The following is a 22,791-nucleotide window of genomic DNA, read 5'->3' on the forward strand; positions in this document are numbered from 1 at the left end:
TGGCGGGGGGGAAGGAATAGACAAGGAAAAGGGCAGAAAAATGTGTTGCTGCTGAAAAGAAGTATTTTTACAGACGTTGCTATAAACTACATATTTGACTTACATAGTGATGTATTAGTATTCAATATTTTTGTTGCAGCACAGCTATAAAACCTCAGTAGAAGGACCAGATGCAACCACTTTACTGTGGTTGTATAAGGCTTTCAGAATTTCGGTACCTTTTTCCTTCCTGCAGCAAGTTTTTGTTTTTTTTTTTTTTGTTTCACAATCAACCAAGTAGAACCTGAAGTACAGACTACAGTAGTACCTGCTCAGCTATATAAGCTCCTCCAGTGTATCTTTTATACTATAAATAATATGGATACACACAGCTCTCCGTTTTTCGCATAGATATGTCCTCATTATGCTGCCTGCTGTATGTGTTGTAGGCATCCTACCTATTGGTAGGTATTTGTTGATACAACGTGCCCTCTTTAATAGACAGTTTGCACACTAATTGACTCCAAATATTTTTACAAGTTGATTCAGGACAAGCAAGGGCACCTTTTGCTTAAAGCTTGAAATTAGTCAACACTCGAATAAAGGAAGCAGACCTATGTTCCTTTAGGTTTTCTTCCTTTGTTTTGACATTGAAAAAGCACTGAGCTTGTGCTTCTTTTGTTACTAATTACCTAATTATTTATCAGTGCAGTTAAGAACTGAAATAAAAATAATGTAAGTCATTTGAAAAATTGCTGCAATCAATCAAAACCAACTCCTCAAACCTCCTTAAAATACAGCACTAATGGGTCTTTACAACAAAAAGAAAACATACTCCTCTGCTTGGATGGAATCGACTGGAGCCACATAATTACTGGGAATGTAACCAGTTTCGCCTGTTGTCAAGGACCGGGCCTCCCACCAGTCTCCTTCCCTGCAGAAACAGAGGTTAGGAGAAGTGAGAGCGAGACACGGATGTAAAGGCAATGGTCTGACTTTGCTAACAGCACCCGCAGCTGCATGGCGTTAAGAAGCCACAGCAACTCATCTCTTTATCACTTGTGTGCTTCTGAGAGAGGTGTTTGCATCTAAGCCCAAATAATATATGTATTTCTTTACACTTATTATTATTTCAGCGGTGGTTAGTAATGTAGCCTTCCAAATGTAGCATAATGGCATAAACAGGCATAACAACCCAGTGAAATCAGGTTTGCTGAGGGCTGGATTTGGACTAGAATATTGAAAACTGTCTCCATAGCAATTATTCTAATGTGGACCCTTGAGAGAGCTTATAGAAAAACTGCCAAACTGAACACTGTCACATCCACTGCTAATTTTAAACTTCTGTGGGGATAATTAATCTGAAACCCAAAGGCATCAAAAAGCCATCAATCAACATGGAGTTTTAGATGGCCCTTGAGGATCACACTTCATTGTCTAGATTCCTCTCCTGGCCACCTAGAGGAGGTATCTGAAGTAGCAAAGGACTTAGCTGCATTTTCAAATACTTACAAAACCCCATTCTTCTACAACATTTAAACATGAAGAGGTCCATGCAGGACCATCTCATGGCAGCGTTCCACAGGCTTAGCATCAATTTTTGTCCTACACTGGTGCACACAGTGGGACATGGTACTGCACTTCAGACAGTGTGCGTTGCTGTAGAATGCGCAGCTTTATGAGAAGTTTATTTCTCAGCTTTTTACAAGATGCAGTGATTTGGGATTTAGCAATTTGTATTTCATTCTCAGCACCAGCTTCACCGATGTTTAACTCCTACTGCTACTAATAAGCATTCTCTTTTCTATTTCTGGACTGCTTAGAAACTCTTTCTCAGTTCCCCTCTCTGTAAAACAGACATCTGTTCGCTAAATAAAACACTATTGTCAAACACGGCCAGAGAATTCAGCCTCTTCTGTAAGCAAGCAGTTACAGAGAACACATTGTGTAAGCTATTACTGGCAGGAAAGGTTGTGTCAAGGTGAGCTCTTTAAATTTTCAACTCCACTTTCTTTAACACTTTGAAGGAGTACAAACTCTATAGAAGACAATGAGAAAACAGCTGTGATTAGTCAAAAAGGAGACATTTCCAATTCTACAGTTCAAAAAAGTGAAGAACAAGTAGCTTTTCTAGAGGCTGGCAGCTGACGCTATTTTAATACACCTTGAGTGCATTAGTATGCCAGGCAAATGGCCCTATCTGTTTGCGTCCCTAATTTTACTAGCTGAAGTGCTAGCCCTTCCCCCATATGTTGCTGTAGAATATTTTTTGAGAGATTATGCCATACTGTGGTTGATAAATTGTACCATTATATTTGTTCTGCTTACTGTACAGAGAGTCCACTAGATGGAGGTATTTTATCATATCTAGGGAGGAAAAACCCAGTCTTGTAGATGATCACACCATCAGGGACAACCCCCTCTGCTTTGACAGAGAAGCTTAAATGTCTCAAAGCACTGCCAGAAAGGAGGAAGAATCCAGACTTTTTTCCTGGCTCTTAATTTTAGACACCCAACTGAGGTAGGAGGAGGCTAGTCAATAGGGCTAGCCAGGGTGTGTGTGGGGGGGTGGTGGGGATGTGGTGGGGCTGAGTGTTTCTCAGTCAGGCTCTGCTCTGAACCACCCCTGCAGGTACCTCTTTCCCCCAGACTGCCCTTGGTATAATTTCTGACTTCAAATCACAGGGATAACCTTTGTGTGCCATTTCAGGTATGGCTGTCCGGAACTTCTAATCCAAAGCACAAATCAAATTTCATTCGTGGAGAGCTAAAAAAAAATCCAAACCCCTCCAAAAATTCCGGACAAACTAGTGCACATATATGCTTTCTGGCTGCAAGCAGTATTGGCAGACTCTTAAAAAAAAAGGCTTCTTTCATATCATTTCTGATATAAGTGAGAGAGGAAGAATTCTCACAGAAAAGCTGCTTTCTGGTGATTCCCAGCCTGGCTGTCACTACTCCAGGAGTGTGGTTAGGTCCGTGTTTGTAAGTAGACAGAGCTGACTACGATGGGAACTGAGCTTCTATAATCCTACAGGAAAATCAGTGGATGCTTGGGGGTTTTTTTGTTTGTTTGGTTTTTTTTTTTTCTTTTAGAAAACCTTTCTCCAGGCAGTAATTACTTGCATCAAAATGCATGTACTGCAACCATCCACACGTGGGGGAATCTCTCTGTCCCACTGACTCCAAGTATGATTGCTCCGCAAGTCCCCATGAGCATCCCCTGATTTCATCAACTGGCGTGTGTAAGGAATTTAGAATGCATGGAATTTCTTCTTGTTTCAAGTTATGGCATAGTTTGTGCAAGGTTAGGAAAGCAGCAGGCAACGTGAACAAAATGGATGATAGGTTAAAAAAGGTTTTTTTTCCAAGTGCTAATTTAGAAGTAGAGAGGTTTTTAAACTGCTGCTCCCTCTAAAAGTCGTAACTGAAGTTCCTGTGCTTTCATCTACATCAAAGCTCTCCAGCTTCATGGCTTCATGAAATATTCCGCAGAATTACCTGATTTATTTATTTTTTTACTTTAATGCACATTGAGCCAATTCCAACCCTGGAGTTGTTCTATTAAAATTAACAGGAGTTGCACCAGGGATGAATTTGCCTCACCGTCACATAGTGTAAGAAAAAAAGATGAGAGCAATATAACAAAGCCTCTAGAAAGTGACATACTTGGTTGTTAACCCATTTTTACCTCTATGTGATAGCAATACTGAACATAACACAGAGCCTTCAACTTTATGTTCTTAGCCAAGAATTACAAGATGTTCAGATATAGGTCAGTAGCACAGTAAGTTTTAGATGTTATTTTTAAATTTGCTAAGGGATTTTTTTCTATGGGCAATTAATAAAATTAATTTTAAGTTGATGATTTCCAGGATGGAAGTGTGGTTTTCATGCCAAATGCAACTGTACAATGGTGTATTCTCACGTAACAGAACTTCCTAGCATGTTCTGACTGTATCACCTACCTTTAAAAGGAAAAAAAAATGCTTTTAAATTGGCATGCAAGTCTGGGTAACGTCTCTTTTGTGAATCAGTTTTCAGCTCGTTTCTGCATAGAGATACTTGTGGCAGATTGCAAAAAGTGTTAGCACATGCCTTGCAGAACTTCTGTGACTACTGGTAAAGTACAGAGCTGGTACTCTCAGTTCTGCATGTGAGTTTACTGTGAAATGTAAGCAGTGAATCACACAATCTAAAACTTATTTTTGAAGTAAAGCTGCATGTGGTTGGTGTTTTTTTTTTTAATAATAAGGCACTTTGCAAAAGTGCACTAAATGCAAAGACAAGTTAGTAAGCATAGAGTAAAACCCCTATATATCTTGAATATCCAACATTAGATTTTACTAATAACATAAGCAAATATAATTGTCAACATTATCAGTTTCAAAATATTAAAGAGCACATTCCCAAGCCTAAAACTTACGAGCTGTTAAGTATTTGAAATTTTTCTCCTTTGTGAAAACTCAAGTCATCTTCTGTTCTTGCTTCATAGTCATAAAGCGCCACAAAAAGAGTTACGCCTAAAGAAGAAGATAGGTGAGTTACACTCCATCACAAAAAACAGGAGGGAAAGGAGCCTCAAGAGATGAGGTGGCTAAGCCAAATGTAAGCTACTTTGGCTGCTGAGGAGCAAAGTAAATTGAAGCCTCCTACTCTTTGGACAACCATTCTAATCCCTCTACTTTTATGCAGCCAGCGGGCATGCCGCCTCCTTCACTCTGTACAGTCGCCAGTACTCTTGGTTTGGTACCCACACACAGTGTAGGATCCCAAGTGGGCAAAGGGGGTTTGAAGAGAGAGTTTAGACATAGCCATGCCAAGTATTTGCTGTCAACTACTTGAGGTGGCTCAGACCACACTTTCTGTTCCCTGGTAGAGGGATGAGGCAGTCAGTCAGCCAAATTGGGCATGTATACATAATTTCTCAACCCTGAAGTGAACGAGCACCTGCAAGTTAGCAAAGGTAGGGCTGAAGACCCAGCTCCACCCCTACCTCAATTCTTTGCACTGTTTAATGAAATAACTCTTCCCCAAAGCAGCATGCTGAGGCAGTTGTGCCTCTGCTGTAATTACGTGACTAATACTCACTAAGAGCACTGAAAGAAGACTTTGAAACTCACCTGTTCCTCCTCTTGTACGCAGCGTCCCTGTATGAGAGGAGGAATTGACTCCACCAAACACAGTCAGTCCTTGGCCTCCTGTGGCATGGAAGTTGTTGTAGTTTGGGATTGAAGTCACACCAAAGCTAGGATAGTGCTGTGGAGTGGGATCTGTCCCATAGCGGTAGCCTGAGCTTTGTGTTAAACTGCCATCCCTCTCGTCAGTCAGTTTTGTTGCTTCTTTATCCTTACATTGCACACAGCCCATTATCTAAAATCCTAGGAGAGGAAGGAAAAGACAGGTGTTTATACCTTGATGCTCACCAGATCTCCCCTAAACCCACATATGATGAGGATCAAATTAAGTTCACCACTCAAAAGTCAAGTACTTTGAAAAAACCCCACGGTGGTTTGAATCTAAACAGCAACACATTGGGAAAAGCTCACACAAAACCTTCCTCGCAGTGGTTTCCCATCGAGACCTGGGGAAGGAGGTCCTGCCTGCTCTTCGGGTAGTGGCAGCTCTCTGCCCAGCCCTGCCAGTCAGTGGCTTGCAGGGAGGCAGCGAGAGGATGAAACCCCTCTTGCTCACCCTTCGCCAGGAGAGCACGACTGGCAGGCAAAGGACTCGGCCAAAAAGTGCAGCTGGAGGTGTTCAAGTCTGCCCTCCAAAACACAGAGGAAGGCACTCAGCTCACGGCTCATGTTTGACCTCACCAACTACACGAGAGCTGACTTCACCTAAAGGCAATACAACCTTTTTCCATTGCTGGAGCTCTGCGTGACAGGGAGAAAAGCAGACACAATGAGCCGATAGCTATCACAGCACAGGAAAGTAGGAGGGAGCTATCAGATGGCACAACTAAACCGAAAGGAAGCGCCCTTTTATGCAGTACCGAACTGAAGGGTAAGATCTGCTGGTAGCAGAAGGTGGGGCTGCCAAAGGTATACATGAGTTAAGAAACTAGAGAAAGTCCCAGAAGAATTAACATGTCAAATGCAGAGCATCTCAAAGTCTAGATCCCGGACTGGAGGAAACCGAGAGGGTACGGCTTGGAAAAGGTTGCTCTAAGTTTTTTAATTCTTGTAACCTCTTGTTCAGCACCCTCATGGGGCACTACCAGGGCCTGGGTTAATCTCTCTTCATTTTAGGTGCCTACCTCTCTCTAGGTGGAGGGAGACAGAGGGTGATTTGCCACATCTTAGCAGCAGCCCTCCAAGTTTAATCCGGTTACCTGGTATTGCTTTTCATCTGTGAGCTCTAACATCTTATAATCCATGTGGTGGCGTTACTGAACTCTGTCCTATTGACTCAAGCTGAATCTAGACACAAAACCTGAGTTTCTGAAGCTGGGTGTGATGAATCTAGGGAATCAGATACTCATCCGGATGCACCCTTGATCTGAACCGGTACAGCGACTCTTAATGTAACCTGGCACACAAACAACATACTCTAAACACTGGGGCTGCAAGAAGAGCAATGACAATAGAAAAATCTTTAAAAAATTAGACTTACTAGACATGCTTTGTCCAGAATATATGAATAAACAGGGAGAAAATGCAGAGAACACAAAAAAAAGGAAAAGTATAGCGAAGCACATTTCCCCCCCACATTATTTCCACATTTCAGCCAATATCCATCCCTTAGGGTAAATAAAAAGCCTATCCTTTTCCAAATATCCTCATTTTTCTGTAGCTGCCATGCTGGATGTTTTGTATGCCTTACCCCAACATCAACACAGGAAATTGGTTTTGACAAACCCATGGGATTCAGAAAAAGCATATTCCTCCACTGCTAATGCTTGAAAAATTATGCAGCAGCTCCCTGCTTGTCTGTGACAGTCTACAGTCCGGATATGTGCTTCCTAAATCTAACCTGCCTAATTAAAAAAACCCTTCTGTTGAAGGTTATTTTCTTCAATTTGAAGATACTTCCAGTTATTCTACAAGCCTGTTCAGAAAAACAAGCGCCATTTTTAATGTATTTCCCTGAGCTGTATTGCCTGCTGTTAGCACAGGTCTATCGTCTCTTGCTGTTCGCTTAACTTAAAGGTGCCCTTTTTGCATTTCTTTATTTCCTTCAAGACACCACATCCACTCAGCAGAGTTCCCTCACCAAAATGTTTAAGTCTCTTTACACAAACAGAAGCAAGGACTCCTGACTCTGCCCTTGCTGCAATATGTGGCACGAGCTGGGATCCCTCAAGAAACTAAAGGCACAACAGGTCGTGGGAAAGGGGTTTGCAGCCTGGAAGCTGCAAAACACACTGCTGCTGCTACTGCTGCGGCAGCCGTGCTGGCTGGGTCGGTGCTGGAGGGGGCTCGAGGTTGTCCACCCCCAGGACCAGCAATGACTCCAGCTGAGCCCACAGGGACGGCGATGGGTGCAGAGGTGACCCGGCCAGCTTTGTATCACCTGCGAAAAACTGCTTGCGGAGATACCTCTGCTGCTTTTGCCCGTTTCAACAGCAGGACGGTCTGGCTCTGGAGATCCTCTGTTTGGAGATGTCACTCAGAGGTGAGGTTTTCCCAGCTCCTCTCAGAGCCGAGGAGCCCCACGAGCGATGCCGGGGAGTGAAGCAGGACCACAGGGAGGGCGAGAGCCCCACGGGGCGACGGCTCGTCTCACTGCTGTCAGCACGGGCAGAGCCCAGGGAGGCTTCGGGTGGGAGGGATGGGTCTGGGACTCACTGCTTGGACCCTGCTATGCCTCTGCGGGAGCATTCCTCCGGTGCGCGGAGAGCAAAACACGGGTAGCGAGCAAATGCTACATGGGAGATGCCACGAGGGAAATCCCAGCTCGAGAGAAAGGGCAGAGAGAGGCACTGACCATCCAAACAGGGAAGAGTGAGCCTTTAAAGCAGACTGGTTAAAAGGTACAAGTGCTGGAACATAGGCTTATTCACCTCAAAACAGTTAAGTGATATGCAGGCTTTACTATTTAAAGAAGAATCTCAGCAGCCTTTCTGTTGGCTTGCAAACTTACCTCCCTGTGAAACTCTTACCGCCTCCTCCCTTTCCCCTCCCAACTCTGTTTCTCCTCTTATTTTTTCCCGTGTGTTTTCATGGGAAAAAGTAGAAAAGAAAATGAAAGAATGAAAGGAAAAAAAGATGGGAAACATGAAATCTGGGGAGTGGTGAGTGGAAAGGGGTTTTCTTGTTGCTCATTCACAAACGTTCAGCTGAGCAGGGAGAAAAATCTCCACTGAAATCTGGGAAGATTTCGCATACCAATTTACAAGTGCTGACAAGACAGCCCTACATACTTCATTTACACACTGATGAGGAAAAAGTTAAAACAACAAATCAGCTACAAAAAAAAAAAATTTGTTCAAAGTATTAATTCTGAAAGAGGTTAATAAATCAGGAGATGGTATACATATGTACAGGTAGTTTCAGAAAAATAATGGTTTGTGGATTTCTTTTTATAAGGAATGATATGAATAGAAAACCAGCAAATTGTCAGTTTCTTGATTTTTGTTTGGTTTTTGCTCCCTTCATCTTTTTGCTGGCAATGGCAGCACACAGGGAAGGAGAATTTGATGCAAAGTGAATGACTGACAAAAAGGGCTTTTTCTTTCACTTGCCCTCTCCCGCTTTGTCACAGTGTCTAGACAATCCGAGCGTAAAGACTGCTTGATTGTAGCCTCTTGTAAAATGTGACAGAGGGTGTTACATGCACACATCTTTTCAAGCCAAGTCCCTGAAAGTTGTCTGTTCCTGTCTCAAAGAAACCAGCATCATGGGGAGTTGGCTAAATGTGAGAGAATACATGTATGCATGTACATGCTTAAAGTGATTTCAGCTAACTCAGGGGTTTCATAGACAATAAATATAGCCTCCATTCAGCATTGGCCTTTGTGTCAATGAACGGATTCCAAAAACTAATCTCCTTCAGTATCACAGAGCAGGCTTTTAATATCCGAAAGTCTCATCTCCCTGCATGTCAGCATTTGAAGCTGTGGAAGGCTGGAGTTATTCAGCCAGCTCTGAGATCACCAAACAAAATCTGGAGCTGTTTTACACTAAACTCTCTAGGGACGAGCACACAACATTGTCCATCCAATATGCTGCGCAACTTACAGTAAAGGAACAAGGTTTATTCATTTCCATTAGGAAAAGCAGCATTTCTCAGATGTGTGAGTTATGGGTCACGCAACATTGTCATAATTTGACACTGGTATTGTTAAAAGGTATGTAACTAGCCTAATTAAAATGAACTTTTCTAATGCAAGCAAGTTGAATTTGTTTATTTTAAAGTTGTGTTTTTATGGTCAATATAAAACATGTGTTTTCATGAAAACTTAAAACATTTACATGGTTTTTGATACTTCCTTAGAGACACATGAAAATAACCATCATGTTATTTGTCTCCTTTCCTGTCCTTGCTATGTTTCTTGGACTCCAACATTCACACTGCAAGCAATCCAACATCAGCCTAACCAGAATAGTAGTTTCCTCCCACATGGTGGAAATGTTATTCGACAAAGTTATAACATAAATCATATAATTATTAATTATTTACATAGTCATAGCACCTTAATTACTTTCAGTTAGGAAACAGATGAAGGCTAAGGAGATGTTATTAACACTATTATTATTATCATCGTAAATCACCCTCTTTCAGTTTTTCTGTCAGTTCTTGATACAAAATGGAAGCCAAGACTGAAACACCCGCCAAAGCCAGACATCCACTCCATTAACAGAAACAAAAGCAGTCCTCTGTTAGCTAATCAAAGCCTAGGAAAAGTCCAGGAGTACCAGGAAAGGTAAATTTTTCATACTTCTATTTGAAAAGTAAAAGCTCCAACACGTGATATTTGAAAAGCAAAAAGTATTGGTAAGCCTTTGCTTAATCTAGCTTCTGCAGTTGTAAGCCATCAGGAAAAGATGGATGTGAGGAAGACTGGTGTAAATTGACTCCTTCAGAACATCAGAAGATTTTCCATGAGATTTTGCAACTCACAGCTGAAACTCTGAGTTACGGTACCTCTTCAGAACCTGATTTTTTGGGTATTGTAGGAGAAAGTGGGTCTCTAAAATGCTTGAGAGAGGGGTACAGGGAGATGCAAGGAAAAACCTGCCTGTTCTGCACCTTCCTATCCATGCCATGGTCTCTGTCCTCCAACCCCTTCTGTAGGAAAAGAGACCACCACGGGAGAGGGCTCCAACCTGCTGCAGAGATATGGAGCAGGTTCAGACCCAGCAGGGCACATTGTCCTTCCTCCTGGTTTTCTCTGGAATAAAATTTGATGGTATATTTTTAGGAGAACTTCTTTCAGTGCAAGACACGAAAGGGAAAGACTGGATGACTGGTAACTGTCAACTGTCTTTTTCTGACCAAATCTAACAAATCTTGTCTGGAAAGCACCAGCAGGAAATCTGTGTTAAGAAACAGTTATGTTAAAAGGGAATCAGAAGAACAAAATCCTTGGCTTTTATTCAGTCTCTGTGGTGAACATTGTAAGAGTCGGCCAGAAAATCAGCATTGTCTCAACATCGTCATCAGGAACATGAACAGTACGCTACCTGACAACGGCCTGTTTGGAGCGCAGCGGCCGGTCCCAAGGACAGAATGTGCGGTACAAGGCTCCTGGAGGGTACCTGGCTGGAACCGTTAGAGATAACCGCATAGCTACTGTCAAAAAGGATGAATTGCCACTGTTGGCGTAACACCGACGAAGAAATCATGAACTTTAGACGAACTTTGCTTCATTACAATACCAAAACACACCTCCTGGTCGAAGGCTGCCCACCTCCAAGACTAACCATGCCTCGGACACTGACCCCGTGCCTGCGTGATAGCCTCGCTCGAGAAGGGCGGAGATATGATAATTGTATTCTGAGAAGGGTGGAGACTCCTGAGGCAGAGGTGGAGCAAGGTGTGTTACTAAGCATAAAAGATGACTTCTGAACAATGGAAGTTTGAAGCTTCCCCACCAAGGACCACGACGATCGACGACGCAGCATCAGCTGGACCCGGGACCGTTAGGACGTCGTGAGATCAGCGGTGGTAGCTATAACCTCTCTTCCTCCTCTCTCTAAACTTAACTTTACTTTTCTCCTTTCTTTCACCCATCTCTAACTATCGCGTGCCTCCTCACAGGCAATACAATAAAGTTTTACTGTGTGATTACTGCTATCCCCTTTGGTGTTGGTCACCTTAATTTTGCACTTTCGAGATCGTAGCAAATGAACCATCACGAATCCACCGAGTGGACCGTGACAAACATGCTTGTTAATCAAACCAAGGGTTGCATCCAGCATGGCTGTGAAAAATATATTCTTTAAGGGATATCTTCTTGGTGTTTTACGTTTTGTTGAAAGCACCACAGAAGTATCAGTCTGTGACATCAAATAAGCCAAATTTCATGAGCTACAGTAGGATTTAATATTCAAAATGTCACATTCTGAGTTACCGTGAAGATGCAAGAGGGACAGAAAAGGCTTTCCAAGAATAAGAACTACAAGAATTTTTAAAAGAGACTTTAGTTTTCTGTGGAATGCCTCCTGCAGGCTGGATAGGGGGAATAAACAACACAGAAACTTACCCTGAAGTTGAAATGTCTTACTTTCCATGCCACCATTAGTAGCTCCCTAGAGAGAAACTGATGGAGTACATACTTTGAAACACAAGCCTGAGACACATTAAGACCCCCAATTTTCAGAAAAGTCTTGCTCACTCACTTTGACCATTACAGGTCGTTAGGAAGGCATTTCAAGTTAGGCAACAAATAGGCACTTAAAACTAGTCCTATGTAGGTCAGTAATTCTCATGCTGTCTGCTTGCTGACCTCTCTTTGACTTATATCTATGCTGATGGGAGGATTTTGGATTTCCAGAATTAATTCTGTGTCAGTTTCAAGGCAATTCAAACTCAACAGATGGAATAAAATAGCAACATTTGTTGTGTTATTTTTGTTTTTATCTATTAACTCTGGGACCTTTCAGAGGACTGCCTTCTTTCTAGCTTGACGAGTGATTCCACAATTTTTAGGAATCATAAAGCAGGTCAGAAAGATACAACAAATACTGTAAAATAATTCGAACTCTTGGGTGTTATTCATTATTTCTCAGGCTTGTGGGCTGCAGGTTACTATACATATACATATAATTTTTATACTACTGGCCTGATATAGAAAGAATAGAATTTTACTGCAGTGTGATAGATCTGGTTCAGCCTTGAAAGAGACTGGAGACTGGGGATTTGTGTAGAATGCCTGCAAATCTACATGTGCACCACAACTGTCATACTGCATTAAAAAATGTAAATCAGAGAAGACGCAGTACTACCACTGGATGTCCTGTTGCTATTAAAGATACGCAGAAAATCTCACATACACAATATGGTATTCCTGAACAAAAGCCCAGAAACACCAGGGCAAAACTTCAAGTCAAGTATGTATCAGCATCAATGACTGCATTGAAACAGCATTTTCATGAGAAAAACAGCACTGAAAAATGCCTGGGCTGCATTCTTTTGATTTTTGAAGGCAGTCCTTTAATGCTTCACTCCTGGATTCTGCTTTAGTGGGCTGAGCAGAAAAATCTCAGCAGCCTAATTGCTTGTTTGTCTGCAGCAGTCAAAAGTCAGGCCACTGCCCAGTGTCAATGGATATCCATGGCCGGAGGAGTAGGAAGAGCAGTCTTACATGAGCTCCTGCTGCCATACTGCTCTGGCTCAAAGCAAATGCCTTTTACAGTGCTGGAGTGCTCTTACTATTGTTTCTTGTCAGCATAAAGTTGCTTCAGAAGTCTTCTACAGTGGTGGCAGAAGGGATTCAGGAAAAGGAGCAGCTCCTGCTGCCATGAGAAGAGCAGACCCTGCAAGGAGCTTTGAAGTGCCATATTCTGCCCTGCTGTTCCTCCCCATTTACTGAGTGACTGGGGATGTGGCCTTGGAAATGACAGCTTCCTGACACTACAGACGATGTTTAAGTTGTAACACATGTCTGCAAAGTATAGCACTGTGCTTGCCTTCCCTCTTTTTCCCCTTTGGGACCTGAACTACAAGTCAGTTATGAGAGATGAAGATTTGGGCTTCTTCTTGCCCATTTAATTTCAGCCAGCTTCGGAGGCCAGGACCAGCGATTTCACTGAACTACAACCAGACTCTTGGCTTCTGCCAGAGGTTGTGAGCACAGCTGTCCATGGGGCAGGGCAGGTGGCCACCGAATGCCAGGAAGAAAGTGCAATGAATGTCTTCACAAACAGATCCATCGTCCTGCTGGTGGGGTATGGTCCCTGCCCGGCAAGAGATTTATTAGAATCTAGACAATCTATTTCTTATCTATGTATCTACACAATACATTTATTACAAGCTAGGGAGAAAAAAAGAAGTCAGCGTTCCAGCTGGGCAGGAGGGACAATAACCGTGTCCAGGTGTGGTGCTTGTTTGAGGGACAGTTGTGGTGGTGGGACTGGCTGGTCGCTGGCTGGTGGGGAGGTCACCTGGCGAGGCGACAAGAAGATGCATTAGCACAATGTGGCTGTTCGAGCAGCTGTAATCAAAAGCTCCCCCATGCAACCGGTGCAAGAAGAGGAGACAAACGCTCCACACTGCCCACAAAAGGACACGTCGCCACCCTTTCGGTTTTCTGCAGCTTCTTTGCCAGCTGAGCCTGTGAATGCCATGGCCTCCTCTTTTTCAAAAACCACTGAATTCTTTTCCACTCTCTGCGATACATCCCTTTCAGCAAAACCAAACCAGAACAAAACATAAGAAACGATTAAAGCAGAGTCTCACCCTCCAATCTCTTAAAGCAACAGTAACTGACTTACACCTTGTGCTGTCTCAGGGCTTTTATTACTTTAAAAAAAAGATGCCCTAGAAAAACACAGCACAGGAAGATCAGTTCTGAGGAGAGGTTCTCCTGTGATTTTTTCTTTTCCCACCAACATCCAAACTTCACTTGTAATCTAAAAGAAAGAAGCTTACATATAGCTAACTTGAAAAGGAAGGCCTGCAGATTTTACATTCATAAACCGAAGAGCAAGTCAGACTGAAAACTGCACATAGGATTTCTTTCCTTTTTTTTTTTCTTTTTTTTTTTGTGCTTAAAACGAGTTAAAGGAAGCTTTGGAATTAACAGCTAAAGGCAGCAGCTACACACAGTAAACACACTGCTTACTCTACAGTTAAACCCCCCAAAGGAAGGGTCTATCCTTGCTTCTGAGTAACACATGAGAACACCATGTAAATTCAATAGTGTAATTTCAAGCTACATTCCTCCTTCATCAGGCTGCTTGTGATAGCTCTATTCATGAGCCGAGAGAAGTGGGTGTATGGTCTGCATAAGCATTTTGAGCTAATGTGCCTAAATTTTAAAGTGCCTTTATAAGTATATAAATTAGAAAACCTGTGTCAAGAGAACAACTGCTGCAAATGCCAGAATCATTTTATCTTGGAAAGAGAAGTGAAACAGTGTCTCCACTGATTTCCTCTTTCTTTTCCCCTGTTAAGAGAACAGAAAGATGATTGCAGGTTGATTCACACTGTTCTGGTTTTTTTTCTTTCCATTCTTATTTTTAGAATCTACCTGGGATTAATGGGTGTTCATCTGATCCGCAGTATGGGAGCAGCATGGAGCAGAATGCAAAATGTGAATCAGGACGGGCAGGGAAGGAAGGGGGGAAAGGGAAAGGGACTGGTATAGAAGTTCTGCCTGTTTGCTTCTTTGGAATATGTAAGAGGCATAGAAAAAGATTTTCTCTAAAGAAACCCATTGCTCACCGCCCCCCACCCTTTGCCTATGCACAAACGAAACTAACCTCTTCTCCACCTTGTCTGATTTCTGTTTTGTGACTGAAGAAGTAGGAGGATGTGACAGCAAGAAAATAGGAGGAAGATGCATCTCAAATCAGGAGATGACTTACTTCAAGACCATTCCAGATGCCGCTCCCTCCCAAAGGGGCTCTCATTTCACCAAGGTTGCTACTGCTAATATTTTAGAAGTGTTATTTAAATTCCTTATTTGTCCAGTTACATTGGGATAAAAATACTCTCCTTCCTAAATAGGAGTAAAAATTTGCCTGTGGCCAGCTCACAAAGAAATCCCCAGTCTTCTCATCATCACTGCAACTGGCTTCAGCTACAACAACAAAGATGCTTACAGGTAGAGAGCCCAGACAAGGTGGCAACCACATGGTGACAAAGGCCAGCGAACAACCAGAGCACTGAAGGTACTGACTACCTCAGTAATGGGAAGACACGAAAACTCTGCCTACACTTACACACACAAAAAAGTGCTACTAGTGAGACCTGTTTTCTCAAACCCAGCTGTTGCCACTGTGGTTTCAGTGCATCATGACAGCTTACTTCTGTGTGACAGCTTAGGTAAGTGTACTGGGTCTGCATGGGGTTAAGTTTCCCCATAGCAGCCCTAACCCTGCTGCGCTTTAGGTTTGTGACCAAAGCAGTGTTGAGAGCACACCAGTGTTTTAGCTGTTGCTGAGCAGTGCTTGCACAAGACTTGTTTCTCAATCTGCCCCTGCAGCAAGTAGGCTGGGGGTGGGCAAGAGGTTGGGAAGGGGACACAGCTGAGACAGCTGACCCCAACTGACCAAAGGGATATTCCACACCATATGATGTCGTGCTCAGCAATAAAAGCTGAGTTTTTTGAAAGCAGCCGTTGCTCAGAGACTGGCTGAGCATCGGTCTGCTGGTGGGAGGTGGTGAGTGAGTGCCTTTGCACCACTGGTTTTCTTTTTACTTCCTTTGCTTATTAAACTGTTTTTATCGCAAAGCATGAGTTCTCTTGCTTTTGCCTTTCCGATTCTCCCCCCCACCCTGCTGGGGGGCAGTGAGCGAGCGACTGGGTGGGGGCTTAGCTGCTGGCCGGGGTCAACCCGCCACACTGAGTAAAATGTGATGTTCTTGGTCCAGAAAATAACTTCAGAGGCACACAGGTTAAGCCAGGTTAACCAGACAGGCAAGAATTGGATACTGCCTGGAGATGAATTTGCCAGGATTACAAAGACGACACATTACCATCTAGTCCATTTTTAGCCGAGATTTTGAAATCTGGAAAACCAGAGAGGGGGAGGCTGAGATGGTAGTGAAAAACACCCTGGACAATGGGATGTGGAAGGAGACAGGTCCTAACTTGCATTCCCTCTTACAGAAGAGTGACAGCATTCATGCATACAGTCCAACCACGAGGCCACACGGATCAGCGATTCTCAACTCTGTTTTGCCAACTACCCTACAAACCCCATATTCTACAATCCTGTGCTGCCGCAAGCTGCATCTGTGCCATGAGGGATGTCTTCTAGGAAGTCTATGGTCAGTCTCCCCTTCCTTTTAACCACACACAGTCACTAGTGCCAAAAAGCTGGGAAATGCCCCTAGAAACAGAAAAAATGTACACAAACCTGGATGGGGCAATTGGCAGAGAGGGGATGAGTAACAGGAGGGGAACTGAGGCAGAATCCACAAGAATGGGAGGAAAAAGAGCAGCTACTGTCCCCTTCCTTGGCTTCTGTTGATGACCAGTGACTCACAGCAAAATCCCTGTCTCCAAAGGTGGAGCAATACTGCTCGGCTCAGAGTGGACCCTGCAGTATCACAAAGACCAACGAGGTTGCCTACATCCCACTGCTACCCCAGGGAACTCTAGGAGGTAGTACTGAAACTGATACACATGGACCTATGCCCCAAAAGGCCTGCTCCTCTCTGTCTCTGTCTTTCTTTCTGTCTCCCTCTGTCTCTTGAAAAGATACCAGCATTCAAGATACCAGCAGAAGCAACAGGGGAATACAAAACAACAATGCTGGACAGATGCCTTCTCTCCTCAATGTATTGTCCTCTTTGTCTTTGCATCAGTGTATATAGTTGTAGGACTGATGAGTTTTCATTTTTGGTGATTAATCCCACAGCCCGCCCTGACTCTTAGGTGGCTGCACTGCTTGAATCAGAATGTCACAGTCTGGAGAAGAATGAGCGAACAAGAAACATGGGAGAACATCACAGGTACTTCAAGGGTTGAGACTTGGAGTTTAGAAAAGAGGTGATGGTGGGAAAAATCATGAGGGAAAGTGCCTTCTCTTAACCAGAGAAGATAGGGCTTAAAAAGGGATCAAATGCCAGCTAAGGGCCATGAAAAATAGATTCTGCTGGGTTAGTGAGCATTTTCCAAAGGAAGCCAGCAAACAGCTAGAGGGCCTTTCCACATTGATCAAAATACCTAAGTATCACTAAGCATATGGTAGATCTATTTTTAAGCTTTCTGTCCACCTCTGAGGGCAAGTAGAAGAGATAATTTTATTTCATCATGAACCTAAGGTCATTACACATACTGCCCAGGGAATGATCTGCAAGGGATGGTCATGTGTAGTGACTCTAAGCTACAGGTCCATGACCTGGTCCTTTATCTTAAAGCTACTGCAATCTCCTCAGCGCAGCCACAGAAGGTCCTACTTTAATCCTTTGTGGCCTAAGCAGGAAGTCACATTGAAATAACGGACTAAATGGAAGCTGTGGATATTTAGGCTAGGTGTCAGGGAAGAAAATCCTTTCTACTGGCAAGGACAGCAAAACAACCTGGAATAGATTGCCTAAGGCAACGTGAAGGCTAGACAAGTATCTGGCAGGCATGGCACTGCCTCTGGTCAGGAGGATGGGTGAGTCTCAGTCTGGTTTTCTATTACTTAGTGAGTGACCAAACCAGCAGATGCAAACACTTTTTAATAGCCCCCCTTGCTCAAGCCAGAGGAAGTGTGATTTCTTTATTTCTTTCTCTCCCTCCTTCATTCTTTCTCAAGGTTCATATGCTTAGGAGAAGAAACTGTACTTTAAATCTGGCCTGTGAATGAAGGTCCATGTGCAAACCTCTAAAAACCCACCTGAAGACCTTGTTAGTCACACAGAACAGAGTGTGGAAATTTGCCCAAGTGGATGTTTGCTTAACCTAGCACACAGGATTATCTACAGTGGTGTTCCTTGACTGGTGATCCAGAGAGCTCTGGGGCCCATAAATCATCAGGTGGTCCACAAGCCCAAAGCACACACATGACCAAGTAAATACACATCCCCTGGATGCTGTGGCACCATTTTGCTCGTGGTGTTCGAGCTCCCCCTCACTCTGCCTGCACGCCCTCCCCAGTTTGGTTCTCTGAGCAAGAGCAGTTGAAAAGCACGGACCTAAAGTTCCCCTGAGGATGGCTCCAACCACCCACATCAGCAGAATGAAAAGAGTGGTGCGTGAGGAAGAGGCAGTCAACAGAGGTTTCTCTGTTTCTTTGTATTTAAGACACAAAAGAGAACTGCAGGACTGGATGGTAATCTGGAGCAGACAGGCATGGTTTCACTGGAGGTGACTTTTCGTGGACTACACAACTGTCGACAATTCAGGAGATCTGGAGATCCTGTCTGGACTTCCTCCCCATTTCTTAGCACAAAAAGACAAAAACCTGAAGGCTGCTGAAGTTAACAACTAGGTGAACAGCACAGGGGACAGATGTCAGATTTGTGGATCATATTGTAAAGGGAAAGTGACCCCCTGACAGCAAACAAATGCACACTCTGTAAGCCAGGCTGGCTGGGCGAGTCAGGTTAAATAAGCAACCAAAAGCACGTTCAGCACAAAACCATGATATAAAGAACAACATTAACCAAAGCAGAGGCTGTAAGAAGATGACCCTTTTCAGATGCCTATATGCCAATTACAAGCGTCTGAAAAAATGGATAAACCCTCTGCCTGCATAGTAGCAATGCAAAATAATACTCCTGAAAAATAATAGCTACATTTAGATTATTAGACTATTAAAAGAAACAGTTGTAGCCAATTTAAGAAGTCCAAATGGAAGAGGGGAGTTGACAGGCCCTACATATCACAAATGACGTCTGTCCGAGTGACTGATGACTTGGAAGTAAGTAATCTTGGATATTTATGAATCAAGATACACCCAAGGTGGGGTATTAGTTGGTATCTGTTACAGACCATTGGAATCACTGCAGAGCACAGGATGATGGGCTTCTTCAACACCTATATACAAGTATAAAAAGCCCCCTTGTGTTATTTATGCTGGAGACCTTATGTCACTAGCACTAAAACACGCCTGTACTTTCCAAAAGGCTACTAATGACAAGTTACTAACTCCTGATTGAAAGGAATGATCAGCCTTCCTAACCCTGTGAACTAAAGCTCTTGCCAATTAGCAAAATGAGTCATATACAATATAGGCCTTGCAGCATCAAAGGGAACAGAGAATTCAGGAGCAGTTCACAGCACGATGACCACAACGTGAAGAAGAGCTTGTGGGACGTAGCTAAACTCCACCGCACACAGCTAAACCCCACAGTGGTCACCCTACCACGCCACGCACAGCAGAACCTGTTGACTTGCTCCCTGCCCCAGCCAGGGACGGCAAACACAGGCAGGAGCTGCAGTGCCGGCACGAGCACAACTTACCGCTGGTTGTACGATGTAGATACACCTGAACTGCCTGAAAAGGACCAACACTTTCTGTGCAGGTAACTGACGTCTGCGATCAAATCCAGACTAGTAAAATTTTATGCAGTATGTGAACATGTGCTCTTCATACATACGTAAATTAAAATCATGCTGTGTGCTTTCTGAGAGGCAATTTCACAAAACTATAGTGGATGGGAGTCAAATCAGGCTAAAGACAGAACGTACAGAAAGTTGCTGACATCTGTGAATGGTTTAAGACATTTCCTAAATGCCTACAGTGTTACAACCATGAAAAGAAGACTGGGCTAGATAAAAATAACACACAACAAAAAACCCCAACAGCTGGGTTTACCAGGGAAGTGAAAAAACATATAAAATGTTATGTACAAAACCAATAAGTGAAGGGGGAAAGGGCAAAAGAGCTAAAAAAAGCTAAAAAATAAAAAAAGACTGTATAGAGGACACAAGAAGATACTAGGAAAAATTAAGGCAGATAGAATCAGAGATATATAATTTTTTGTTTTTCTAAAGAGATCATGAAAGATGAATCCTAAACAATAAAAGTGGTAGGATTGTTCATAACAATATGACAGTGGCAGAAGTTATTCAATAAATATTTCTGATTAGCACACAGCTAAAAGGCCAGATGATCTGTTTATGATGACGAGGAAATAACTTCCCACCACAGCAGCCCTTGGAGAGGGTACGCTAAGCAGCAGATACACAGTTCAAGGTGTTTCAGATTAGTTGCTAGAAATAAACTTGTCTCAGAAGGTTTTAGAGAGCTAGCCTTGGAGCTGCTACTGCTGCCTCTAAAGCAGTTCTGGGCCCCTGGGGAAGGAGCAGGGGCAGGAGGAAGTCTCATGTTGGGCCACTGTTTAAGAAGGGTAGAAAGTAATTACAGGCCAGTTAGCTGAGTTTCCAGTATTTTGCATAGGATAGAACAACCAACGTAGGACTCAATTAATTAAAATATTAAAAAAAAAAAAAAAAAAAGCTCTATAATTAAAGTCAATCAACTTGGCTTTAAGGAAAACAGATCCTGTCAAACTAATCTGATGTCATTTCTTGCAAAAATTACAAGTTCAATTGACGAAGGCAGCGTTGCTGACAGTATTACAAGTCTTAAGTCATTTGACTTGTTCTGTAGAACATCTTTATGGAGAAACTGAATGCTTTGAAGCTTGTATGGAGTGTCTCCATCTGTACATGGAGAGCAGGACTCCATAGGTGGGGATCACTGTATGAGGCCAGGCAAAAATCTCAAACATATTTTAAACTGAAGTCACTTTTAAGCCCACAATCTTATTAAATGTATTAAAAAGTTGATAAATGGAGGAAGCCAAAGTGTAACTGTAAATGGGAAACTATTTATTAGCAAACAGATGGGTTCCTATTGGTTTTCCACAGGTGTTGGTGATCATCCCTTTACTATTTAATAGCCTTATCAGTGACTTGGATTAAAGTTAAGTCATTGTGGTTAGATACAAGACTGGGGACAGCAAAAAAAAAAAACCAACGAAAGGGCAAGCCTGACACAGAGCAACTGGGATCTGTAGAAAGATGGGAGAGACCAGCTTAGGTGTTAATATGGACAACTGCAGAATCACCTTATTAGAATAAAGAATACAGGCCGTACTTACAGGATGAGAGGGAGAGAGAGGACTCTATCCTCCAAAGCAGAGACTGAATATGAGACCGGGGGTCCTGGGAGGCAATCAGCTTGGCATAGATTCCCCACACAAGGCTGTGGCCAAAAGGGCTAATGCGAGCCTCAGCTGTACAAACAGATGAAAATCAAAAGATGAGTAGGTAGGTTACGGTGATGCTGTATTTGGCTCTCATTCCTCTGCTCCGTGAATAATGTATTAGGTTCTGCTGCTCCAGTTTTCAAATAAAGTGTTGGAAAAATTGGAAGAGTGTTCAGGGGAGAGAGATTAAAGAGCTGAAAACACTGGGTAGCAGAAGGTTTTGCTATAAACAAAAAGCTTAAAGGGAATTTTGTTATTTTGTTCACAGTACAGGAATATTCGTATGGGGAATAAATTTGATAAGAGCAGGCTCTAATCTAGCAAAGGTGGAACACGCACTGGAACTGGAAACTAAATCCAATCCAGATTGTGAACAGGCAATTTTGTTTTGCTTTTTCAGCAATGATCTGTTATGGGCAATTAACCAGTAATTAACCCTTTACACCACGGGTTGTGATGTACTGTCCATCTCTGCAAAGTTGTGAAAATAACCGTGCTTGATCTGAAAAGGACGCACACCCATGCAGCTTGGGTTATTAGGCAGGAAGCAGGAGCTCCTTCGGGTGAGATCCACTGCCTGCATAAAGCTGGAGGTCAGGCGGGTGGTCGCTGCATCAGACAGCGCTTTGTGTTTCCATTAAGAAACACAGCCTCCCCTCTCAGGGTAGTAAACCTGGCAGCCTTCCTGCTCATGGCCTACAAAATATCTCCAGAGGAAACCCCAAACTTTTGGGGTTGAGGTGCCATCTAAGTACGGATGACACCCAACTGTCCATCTTCTGCAGGACGTGCAGGCAGCCGTCTCTGAATTCCCAGCACCTGGTTCCGCACAAAACCTCACTGTGCAAAGCTCCTCATACTGAGATGCCAAGGAAACAACTTTTAGGAAACTGATGGGGGTTATTACAGCTCTTGCTGCTGAGAGAGTATCTGCGACTCCTTGCTTCAGCAATTCACTTCATCTGCTACCTGCTGCTGGGATCTCATCCCAGGGATCTGCCTGGGATTCCATCCCAGGATCTCCTAGCCACAGAGGGTGACCTCAGAGAATTAGGCTCAGGGAAGGAGTCCTCCATACCTCACAGATATTTCCTCTCCCAACTTCACCCTTTCAGGATGAACTGATGGACTAGCTACCTTCTTCAGGAAAACGAGTTAGTGCCTTTAAGCGGGGTGGGTGGACGTGAGCACCGCTCCCGCAGGCACCTCCCAGCTCACTCGGGATATCCACAGGTTTTCTCCTTCCCCTCACCCTGCTGAGGGAACTGGGTGCTGCCAAGAAAGCTTTTGGCTCTGCGTCCCAAGGGTGAGGTCTGGCAGGTGGGCTCCTAAGGACCATGTGCTCAGTGGGGTGCCCTGGCTGCTGAATTTTCTTCATCCCACAGCCTGCCAATATTTAAGTTTGGTGGTTTTTTTAAGGACACAGTGCAAGCTTTTTTGTCCGTGCTGTCTGTCTTAACCTGGGCCTTTGGCCAGAAAGTATTAATCCTGTCAATGTGCAGGAGTGGTGAAGGCTGGGGAGTGTTTGATTTGTGCCCGTTGCTG

The 22,791-nt window shown here is 43.4% G+C and overlaps 1 protein-coding gene across 1 annotated transcript in view; it reads right to left on the minus strand.

The window, feature by feature from the left end:
* FYN (FYN proto-oncogene, Src family tyrosine kinase) overlaps positions 1-22,791 on the minus strand; it is an 81,233-nt gene that overhangs the window by 35,452 nt on the left and 22,990 nt on the right. Inside the window, exons 2-5 of the mRNA XM_010561670.1 lie at positions 21,139-21,273; positions 5,103-5,360; positions 4,406-4,502; positions 815-913 (exon numbers count right to left, since the gene is read on the minus strand). Coding sequence (XP_010559972.1) covers positions 815-913; positions 4,406-4,502; positions 5,103-5,349 — 443 coding nt within the window. The 5' untranslated portion in view covers positions 5,350-5,360; positions 21,139-21,273. The remainder of the gene's footprint in view (positions 1-814; positions 914-4,405; positions 4,503-5,102; positions 5,361-21,138; positions 21,274-22,791) is intronic.

The sequence above is a fragment of the Haliaeetus leucocephalus genome, unplaced genomic scaffold (assembly GCF_000737465.1).
Source record: "Haliaeetus leucocephalus isolate CR32 unplaced genomic scaffold, Haliaeetus_leucocephalus-4.0 Scaffold149, whole genome shotgun sequence".
NCBI lineage: Eukaryota > Metazoa > Chordata > Aves > Accipitriformes > Accipitridae > Haliaeetus > Haliaeetus leucocephalus.